The sequence below is a fragment of the Phytophthora infestans genome, genomic scaffold (genome assembly GCF_000142945.1).
Source record: "Phytophthora infestans T30-4 supercont1.11 genomic scaffold, whole genome shotgun sequence".
NCBI classification, from domain to species: Eukaryota; Oomycota; class Peronosporomycetes; order Peronosporales; family Peronosporaceae; genus Phytophthora; species Phytophthora infestans.
In genome coordinates, this window is record NW_003303748.1 from 289,527 (window position 1) to 299,891 (window position 10,365).

The window sequence follows — 10,365 nt, forward strand, 5'->3', positions numbered from 1 at the left end:
AGCAGCGGCATTTGACAATCTTAAGCCGTCCACCGTGCAAGGGTGCATTCGTAAGGCTGACCATACGCTAGAAGACATTTACAAGGTTGTATTTCAAGCGGAGGATAACGACGAAGATAGTGATGGAAGTGCCGAGTCCGACATAGATAGTAGTTAAATTGTAGCTCTGATGCTGAGGAGGACTAAATGACTGATGACGCCGGTTTTTGTGCGCATCATACTGTGTTTGTGCTGCTTCTTCATATTTTTTTGTTTTGAATAAGAGAATCCTGGTTAAAACAGAAATCTGCCTGAATAAGGAGCGGGGTTTCAACTAATAACCTCGTAATATTTATAGTCGTGAAAGATTTAGGGATATGGGATAGTGAGTGGCAAGGACTGACAAAACAATCTAGGGACTGACTTCGATTTCAATTTAAAGAATGGCGCACAGTAGGTGATCCTCCTTCGCTTCAAGCCCTACGAGCCGAACTTCATTCCTACATTTACATTCAAGCTCACTAGCCGACTGCGTCCTCAGCACCCCCATGTCCTCCAATCGTCTCCGCCTCACCTGGTCCGAGAAGGTAGCCATCCTCGAGAAGACTGCTCGCTCACCTAGTCTGTCGTATAATGAGCTAGCTAGTGGACGGTTGAAGAGTTTGGGCCTCCAACGGCCCCTGGCAAAACGACAATGTGCCGTATACTTAAATCAAGTGCTGTGCTGCGCGGACGGCCTGTGGAGAAGGTTGTACGGAAGAAGGAGCAGAGGTTGGTCTCTCTCTAAGCAACGTCCGTGTTGAGGAAATCATCAATAGCATTTAACGCTACATCTTATCGCAAAAAATAATGCTCGCATTGGATCGCCTAGGCGAAGGCCTCGACAACCCGTACAGCTAACTGCACTGCTCTGGTGCGAGGCTGCATGGTCTGAAGTTAGCGCTGCCAGGATTCAGCACTGCTGGAATCACTCTGGTCTCATTCAAAAGTTGAATCTTTAATATATTCTAACTTAATTCAATACATGCGCATGATCCGATATCATAGTCTTTTTTTAGCGAGGCATTGTCAGCTTTTGCAATCTCTTTCTTAATTTATATCAGGCGTTCCTTAATTACTTTTATCAGGACCCTTCTTTGGTGACCCATGAGATTTGTCAAAACCTCTCATGTATGATATCAAATCGTAATTAAAGATCATCATGGAGAATAATTCAAGTAACAGGGGGCCAAACTCAGTCAAATTCAATACCCTTCTCTACCTGCTATGGATAGATTCATTACTTTTCATATCACACGAGTCCTAATCTTGAAATCGAGTGTCTCAGTTTTTGCGTCGCAAAATATTTAAGATTGGTGTATTTTTTCTCTCGAATTTGTGACATCAAAAAGAGTACTTCTTCTCACACATACCGATATTATATTACTCGTAGCACATTACTGTAATATTTCCGAGCAGACCTACTTCGCCTCTACGGTAGTACTTTGCATTCTCCTGTTGATTTTCTCCATACATGCGAACTTCCCCAAGCTACCCGAACCTTTCTTCTCTTGAGCTGCAAGAAAGCGAGAGATTCTCTGCGCCATTAACTGGGACGGATACTCGATAGCATAATATGACGCGGTTGCCAATGCAATCACCAAGAACAACCGAGCGAAGAAGCGGTTGAAATAGTTGGGCTGGTGGCTGATCGCAGGGTATTTTATCACAAAAGTATGCAGCAGATAGATAGAGAAGCTGATCTTGCCCCAGAACCGTAACACACTCCACTCCAACATTGCAGACACAAACGACGGCTGAAGAATCTCGATCACAATAATCGACGCCACATAGACACTGATAAACGGGAATCCTTCAGGTGGAGGCGCCGGGTTTGCCATGACCCAGTCGAACAGAAGGCCACGGAAGAGCACACTCAACATCAGAGCAATGAGGAGAAACTCTACTGCTCGAAGTAGCACCGTGTGCCACAAGCGGAACTTGAACTCCGTCTTCCTAATCCACAAATCGATCTTCACAAATACCACGGCTGCCAGTGACCCAAGCATGAACGTGTGGAGATGGAGGCTAAGTGGCGTGTGGCTGTTGCGAACCAGCGTCCAACCTTCGTGTACAATCCATACGAATAGTGGAACTGCTCCAACCCACCAGTAACGACGCAGACGTAGTACTACCAGTACGAATACGGGGATAATAAAGTAGTACTCAATCTCCAGCGGTAACGTCCAGAACACGTGATAACGATGTTCGTATTCGAACGTCAGCGTCTCGTACAGTGGGACCTGGTTGGGTTTCCTCACAATAAAGTAGCGATGCTGGTTCTCAAATGATAGAAAATGAAGCACGACCGCAGTCACTGCGAACAGTGGGTAGACTCGGAAAAACCGCTTCTGGAAGTAGTCAAGCAGTCCGAATACCCACGTACGAACACTAGCACCTTGCGCGAGTAGCTTCATACTTTTCTTCATAAACAACCAAGTTAATAGGAATGACGACAGAATGAAGAACACGTCGACAGCGGCAGATCCGAGATGAAGCGACGGGACGAACTCATGCGAGTGTTGTACAACCACCAGCATGGCTGCGAGTCCACGGAGGCCATCGAGAAACAGAACCTTCGCCTGTGGCTGTGGGGCTGTCGGCTTTGATTCCGGGAGCTTTTCGACGGACGATTTCGTGCTGGTAGTTGCTTGTCCTACAAAGGTCTGGTCCTCCGAATCCGTCGAGGACGTCGATGTCTCTTCATCCGTAAGCTCAATTACTTGTAGATGAACTTCCCCACTTGGCGTGGCCGAGTCTCCTTCATTTTGATCTCTAGGTTTGCTATTCCCCATGTCCTGCAACATATTTCAACAGTTGAGTCAACTCTTGTGCTTGACGTAGAGACGAATTGGAAGTGAACACGGATCGCAGCATCACACTCATCGTGGGCGATGCTCACAATGCAGCTGGGAAGCCAGAGCCGGGATACTTGACGAGGCTGGTCGCGCCATCCGAAATCCCGAGACGAACAGCGAATCCCTCGATTAGTACATGTACGCAAGCCACAAACGGTAAACCGTGTGGTTGTAGCTTTTTGTTTCACCAACGTTGAGTATAGCACGGACCCGCTTCTAAAAGAGGCGTGACTTTACTTGCCGTCCGACGTTTTTACGCTCACACATTGAATCTCTCGATTACGAAGTTCTACAGTATAAAGCACTGATACATGTATTTTATCGATCTCTTATCTACTTCATAGTAGTTCTTTGTTTCATCATGTTGATCCTTTCCATACACGTGAACTTTACCAAGCTGCCCGATCCTCTAGTCGCTCGAGCAGTGAGGAAGCGGGAGATCCTTTGAGCAAGCAACTGCGACGGATACTCGACCAAATAGTAACTCGTCGTCGCAAGTAGCAAAAGTAACGATACTCGTGCGAATAGTCGGTTGTAATACTTCGGTTGGGCGCTGATCGTCGGGTTCCAGATGACGAAGCTGTGCAGTAAATAGACCGAGAAGCTGATCTTTCCCCAGTACCGCAGCACACTCCACTCAAACATCGTCGACAGGCAGGACGGACGCAGCAATTCAATCACAAAGATCGTCGTCAACAGCGCGCTTACAAACGGGAAACCTTTCGCCACCGGCACAGGATTCGGCTCGACCCAATCAAAGAACAGTCCTTTGAAGCAGACGCTTAACAACACGGCAATCGTCAGACTTTCCACAATTCGAAGCGTCAACGTATGCCACCAGCGAAACTGGAACCCTGTGTTCTTGATCCATGAGTCCAGCTTTACGAACACGACAGCAGCCAGCGAACCCGATATGAATGTTGGAATGTGCGGCTCTAACGGAGTGTGGCTCGTGCGGTACTCGTTGACGCCCTGGCGTACAACCCACATAGCCATCGGAGCCACAGCAAGCCACCAATAGCGACGCATACCCAGGATAGCCAACACGAACACGGGAATGACGAAATAGTACGAGATTTCCAGTGGTAGAGTCCAGAGCACGAACTGCCGATGGTTGAACTCGAACGTAAGCACCTGATACAGATCAAAGTCACCGGGGTTCTTGAAGAGGAAGTAGCGGTTCTGATCTTCTGCGGACATGAACGAGATCGCTATCACAGTTATTGCGAAAAGTGGATACACGCGGAAGAATCGCTTTGAGAAATAGTCCACCAACGCGAAGATCCACGTTCGAATGCCTGCGCCTTGAGCCATCAACTTCATGCTCTTTTTCATGAAAAGCCACGTCAATAGGAAGGAGGACAACACGAAGAACGCGTCCACAGCCACTGCGCCAAGATTAAAGCCTTGCATATACTCTTTCGAGTGCTGGGCGACGACCAGGATAGCTGCGAGTCCACGCACGCCATCAAGGAATAGAACTTTCGTCGGTGGGGCATGTAAAGGCTTGGACTCTGGAAGCTTTTCCATCGAAGACTTGGTACTGGCATCGGCGTGCTCTAGAAATGTCTGGTGCTCCGAATTGGACGAAGACGTCGAGGTCTCTTCGTCCGAGGCCTCGAGCACTCGCACCTGAATGTCGGTCTCTCTGAGGTTCAAGTCTTCCGCTGTAAGAGAGCCATTTCGCGTGCTCTTCAGCATCCTGTCTTGCGTCGTTGGGGCTTGACTGTTAGGATCTGACAATGATCAGCAGATCGCTGCGACGCGATTTTCATGGTGCCAAGCCAGACTCAACAGCATCCGCAGGAACAGTAAAAATTTACATGGGAAAAACAACAGTTGGGATAGATTAACAAGATCTGGAAAATTAGTCGCGGGATTCCCGTGAATAGTAGCGTCCACACAATTATATGTACCGGCAAAGGGGATAATCATTGCACTGAAGAAAGTGTTCTTTGGCTGTGCAACCTGCCTCGTCACTACATTCGGCTCAATTTCGCAGCGAAAGTTCGTATTATAATAATCGTTTCCCAAGAACAAGCACGAAAAAGGCACGAATTTGTGTCACCAAAACGGAGTTGGCGCTATATTATGTCACTGGGCTTTAGCCATTGCGGAACATCTCTCTGTGTAATGTCAAGCCGTTTCCTCGCATTCCTGCGCGCCATCCTGGTGGGGCACCAAGTCGTGCCAATCTGGTAGTTGCCACTTGTTGAATCTGTCGAGATCTTCCTTGTCAAACATTCCGTTGATGGCCACACCCAGTAATTTGCCGACTTCTTTGTTGCCCTTCTCGGAGAAATGCAGGCCGTCCACAAAGTAGGCTTTACGGACGTTTTCGTCCGGGAACGTCGTGTTGAAGTACGTGTGCAAGTCCAGCACATGGACGTTCTCGGCTGCGGCCAATTCGACGCACACTTTGGCATATTTCCCAGCGGAAGCGTTGGAGCGATCTCCGTGGTGCAGCGAGTCAATGATACACGGTGGAGTGATCAGTAGTACCTGCCCATGCGGGGCCAGTAGCGGCCGTACGATGTGAAGGGTCTTCTGGAGATTAGCTCGGTAGTCCTTTAGCGATACAAACTGTGCTTTGGAGGGTCCGTGCTCAAGTACAGCGTCGTTGGCGCCCAGGAAGATCGTGACGAAGGACGCCGAGTACTCGGACTGCAGCTCCTTGGAGTATATTGGCATAGCCTGCTCCAGCACCCACCTGGCGGACAGAATTAGTATGACTTTGATAAATATGGACAGCAACGTATGACACGCACTTGGTGTTGTAGCCCGAGAGCCCTCGGTTAACACAGTCAACAGAGCGAACGTAGTGGTTCTGCAAGATCGTGATGAAGCCGGACTTGCCCGGATCGCTGCCGTGCTCGGTGATGGAGTCACCAATGAAGTAGAAGACCGGGCGGCGGTCGCAGGACAGCGTGAGACCCATGGCGATGGCGATCTGTACACTGATACTTCAAGTAGGGATTGTGCAGATTAACTTTTACTAAGAATACCGGTACGGTGAACCGAGCCGGTAGAATTACTGAAGCAATTTCAGCCAATTATATCTTTTAAACGGTTTCACTGGCTGAAACAAAAGACCCCGCACATGTCACATTTTTTTTAGAACTGAGCCGATACGCTCGAGATGAGTGTACCGATCTCTCACTCTCCAAGCCGCCGCCGACCTCTCTAGTCATTTCGTTTGTTCACTATGGGACTCTGGTCCAATGAAGGCGTCACGCATAATGTGTGGACGGCCTACATCTTCACGCTCTTCTTCTGGTCTGCTCGAAGGTTCGTCTCAACTGTATCAAGTGTGTCAATTCCATCCACCCACTAACCAACGGTGCAGTATCTTGTTCCAACAAGTTGTAGCTGGCTACGTGTTCGTATTGACAGAATCGAACAAGCCTGTGGGTATCGTCAAGGGCATCCAGGGCATCTCGCAGCTCTTGTTTTCGCTCCCAGGCGGCTATTTCGCCGATCACATCCGCCGCGATACTGTCCTCAAGCTCTCAGGCGCTATCGGCGTTGTGGGTGCCGTTATCACCTTCTTTTCCGTCGAATTGACATCTATCAATGCATTATACGTGGCCTTTGGGGTCTGGGGACTCTTTGCAGCCTTCCAAAGCCCCGCAATGGAGGCTCTTTTCGCCGACTCGATCCCTCCCGGAAAGCGCAGCTTCCCGTTCATGATCAAGTACAACATCAGCAACTTGGCACAGATGCTGGGACCTATGTTGAGTATTTGCCTCTTCTTGTTCTACGGAGATCAGTGGCAACTACCCGAACTTAAACCAGTACTCGAGTTCGGATGTGTATTAGCTGTCATTGGCTCAGTCATTCTATTCCAATTCGATGACGACCGTGCCAAGGATTACCAAATAAATAAGACTGCAGCGGAGAAAGAACAAGAAGCTTTACTGGAGCAAATGGTGCAGCCTTCTCCACTGCGTACTCCCAAACTTGTAGGCAACGGCAGTGAGATCGACATGGTATACGACTATCCGGATGAAGATGACATCACAGTGGATGATAACTCTCCTCCTACTGCAACGGAGAATACCGCACTATTACTATTAAAGGGGAAAACCGCACAGGAGTTGGATCTGGAACGGCAACAACGTCTACAGGAGGTGGACGACGATGAGGAAGGATACATGGCTCACATTGATGCCAAGTTCCTCTGTTTCCGCACCAAACACGTGCCTTATATCCTGTTCGTATCGGACTTTATTATCAGCAACGGAGCTGGTATGACAATTAATTTCTTCCCGTTATTCTTCAAAGAGGAATACGGTCTCACGCCCATCCACGTCTGCGCGCTGTTCATGAGCCAGCCGCTCGTCGTTATGATCCTTTCGTTTGCTGCACAACGTCTGTCGAAGTCCTGTGGCCGCATGCCCATTATCGCTTTCACCCGAGCATTCTCCGTGGCGTGTCTCTTCTCGATGGCATATGCGCAACCCATGGCTCTCCAAATAGTGTTATTCCTAATGCGAGGGGGCATGATGCGCTGCTCTCAGCCTTTGCGTCGCTCGATCCTGATGGACTATGTGCCCAAGAACATTCGAGCGCGCTGGAATGCGTTGGAAGGTCTATCAGTGTTTTCGTGGTCGGGCAGTGCAGTGCTGGGTGGCTTCTTGATCGATGCGTATGGCTACCGCATGTGCTTTATTATCACGTCGCTCGTTTATTGCGCTGGCTTGAGTTTGGAGATGTTCCTTCTACCTCTGACCAAGCACGCCGTTGAGAGATAAAGAAATAGGTATTTACAACGAACACGTACACTATAAGCACCCTTACTTCGCAAGTAGTACATGAACACGTCTTACCGAATTCAACAACAAAAGCATTGATCAGTACAGTACCGGTAGTAAGCTAAGTACATGTACTGTACTGAAAGGTTACCGGAAATCGCCGGACACTTTAGGTTGTATCTTACGACGTTACCGGTATTTGAAATTATTAATAGAAGTCTGTAAGGCCGTGTACACCTTCCACGCCGTGATACCAGTTCTTCTTGCCAAGCTCATAGCTTTTTTTACAGGTTTGTTCGTCATAAGCTGTATGACTTATTGTACATTTCAATGCTTTTGTTCTTTTCACTTAGCCTGATGCTCGATTTTTAATACATAGAGGTCGTTTTAATAAATCGAGGTCTATAAAAAGTACACATCGATCTAGCTTGACTGGCTGATAAATCGACCAAATCGACCGATCAACCACCAAATCCGCATTGTAATTCGACCATTTTTGCCGTTTTGAAATGGTAATTCGATCACAGATAAAGCAAATCGATGCCTGCCTTTTCCCATCCCAATTTTACGCGTGGTCTTATGCTCTAACTACACCTTTGCCAGTCCAAATCGGCGACAGTGTAAAGCAAAGTGGAACGTCCCGTAATTAGTTTTTTTAATTTTCGAATTTTATTTTTTTAGAAAAAGCCTGTCATGCAAAGTTGATTTAGTGTAGTGCAAAACTTTACGTGCCGTACTCCATAGGTTCGCTACGAATAGCTGCCGCCACTGACAACGCACAGTGGCGCGCCATCTTGTTAACCAGGCGCAGATCCATACATGGCAAGCTATGCTCTGCAGCGTTTTCAAGCAGCTGCATCCGGCGCTCTGTTTTCTCTCCGTGTGGAGCATGAAACATTTCATCATGACTTAAGGCAAGATAAGCCTTAATGCGTGCTTTTAATACACTAAAACACCCTGTCGCACAGTAAAATAGACACAAATGTTAGTACATGTGCACGCTATAATTGTCTGTAAAACGTACCCTCAATCGGGTTACACATGGGGGAGTATGGTGCCAACCGCAACAGCTCCAAGTCCTCCTGCTCAGTAATCAGAATCTCAGTCTGGCTATGAGCAGGAGCGTTGTCTAAGACAATGACAACCGTCTTGCCAGCGAAGTGGTCGCGGTACACGTCGTGGTGCTTGACCGCCTCGTACACCGCGTCCACAAACGCAGCATTGACCTCCATTTTAATGCTGCCTCTCTGTTTAGCGTAGTGCACCAGGCCCACCTCAGGTGATAATTCCGTTGCAATCGGCTACTAAGGCCCAGTCCTGCCCAGCCTTGTGTGCGTCGAGAACGCGTGTCCGGGCCGCGAGGCCATGCTTTGGTTCTGTTGGCATGATGCCAGAAGAAGAGGTTTTGATGCCGACCACCAGTTAGCTCTGCACTAAATCGCCATTGCTCTAAAGTCAATTTTTGAAAATAAAAATTAAAAAATTTCTTTGTCACTTAAGTTACTTCACACCGCTTTGCTTTACACTGTCGCCGATTTGGACTGGCAAAGGTGTAGAGCTGTCGACGTCCGGTGTATCCGCGGTTTTACACCTCGGACGTCCCAGGTCGCAAAAGACGTACCGAGATACACCTCTCGACACCCAAATCAGGCGACGCCCGCTTCTGGCCCAGAAGCGGGCGTCGCAGAAGTTCTGAAACTAAATGTGGCAGGTAAATGGATTTTCTGTGGTTTAATCTTTCTATTTGTGGCATTAACATATTCTCAATTGCACTAGCGCAAAGATTACATACTGTCTATCACTAGCGACGTGTCTGTGATCTTTTGCGCCTCGTGCAACTCAGTACTGATCAGCGGGAGCCGTGAAGTATATACCGGGAGGGCAGCTCTTGTCGAGCGCGACGATAGACCACGCCAGCTTTGCGTCGTCCCAACACACCCGAGATCCCTTCATGACGTTGGTGCTTGCCACCGAGCGGTACATGAGCACGTACGCGCTAGCCGCCGTGGGTACCGGGCTCTTTGTCTGCCCACAACTACACCTAAGCCGCTGTAACGGGGTTACATGGTGCGGAGCACACAGGGGTACGTAGTACCCGGAGAGTTAACAAGGTCTCTCAGTACGTTGGCTGAAATCCACACGTTATGCATTTGATTAGGTTTAGCTATGCTAGATAGTTAAAGAGATACATTTACCCCTAGGCGGTTTGGCCGCAATAATAGTAAATAAAACACTTCTGGTTTTGAAGCATAAAAGTTAAGGTATTAACTTTGAGCCCTGGTCTTGGGCTGTAAGTGTCCTTTAATTAAGGAACTTAGTATTAGTGACTCTTTGAGTCGAACGTCTTCCTCTGACGCTAAAGCTACGGCAGTCCCGCTGCACTTGGTAGCACTTGTAGTCAATCCCGCTCCTGAGTCGGTTGACTATATCCTCTGCGAGGACGGAACACCCCGTGTTCGCGAATTTACCCCCGGCGCAGCAGGAAGCGCTTGCTAAGCTTATGTCCTTGCTTGGCCCGGAGAGCGCGGCTCATCTTGCATCGCAAGGTCCAGAGGCGGTTACAGCCAGGATGGAATCGTTCTCCCGCTACGAGAACGCGTTTTTGGAGCACGCCCAAGAGAAGATGAGCGTCGCAACGGCGGCGGCGTCGATGACGCGTGAAGAGGCTTTGAGACTGAAACCGCTCATGGTGAGCGTAAAAACCTTCGAGGGGAAGGATGGAGAGAATCTCCTTC

The 10,365-nt window shown here is 48.6% G+C and overlaps 4 protein-coding genes across 4 annotated transcripts; 1 reads left to right on the forward strand and 3 right to left on the reverse strand.

Annotated features, from left to right (window-relative positions):
* Positions 1-1,439: 1,439 nt before the first annotated feature.
* PITG_07382 (acyltransferase family) lies at positions 1,440-2,825 on the reverse strand (the record flags this gene model as incomplete). Its single annotated transcript, XM_002904369.1, has 1 exon — positions 1,440-2,825. The coding sequence occupies one exon, from the start codon at positions 2,823-2,825 to the stop codon at positions 1,440-1,442; it is 1,386 nt and encodes a 461-aa protein (XP_002904415.1).
* A 384-nt stretch (positions 2,826-3,209) lies between these two features.
* Positions 3,210-4,577, reverse strand: PITG_07383 (acyltransferase family; the record flags this gene model as incomplete). Its single annotated transcript, XM_002904370.1, has 2 exons — positions 3,210-3,836; positions 3,882-4,577. The coding sequence occupies 2 exons, from the start codon at positions 4,575-4,577 to the stop codon at positions 3,210-3,212; spliced, it is 1,323 nt and encodes a 440-aa protein (XP_002904416.1).
* Positions 4,578-4,970: 393 nt separating this feature from the next.
* PITG_07384 (isoamyl acetate-hydrolyzing esterase 1) lies at positions 4,971-5,819 on the reverse strand (the record flags this gene model as incomplete). The annotated part of the gene is made up of 2 exons (XM_002904371.1): positions 4,971-5,586; positions 5,645-5,819. 2 exons carry the CDS (start codon positions 5,812-5,814, stop codon positions 5,013-5,015), a joined length of 744 nt encoding a protein of 247 aa, XP_002904417.1.
* A 262-nt stretch (positions 5,820-6,081) lies between these two features.
* Positions 6,082-7,630, forward strand: PITG_07385 (Major Facilitator Superfamily (MFS); the record flags this gene model as incomplete). Its single annotated transcript, XM_002904372.1, has 2 exons — positions 6,082-6,164; positions 6,223-7,630. The coding sequence occupies 2 exons, from the start codon at positions 6,082-6,084 to the stop codon at positions 7,628-7,630; spliced, it is 1,491 nt and encodes a 496-aa protein (XP_002904418.1).
* Between the last annotated feature and the right edge of the window lie 2,735 nt (positions 7,631-10,365).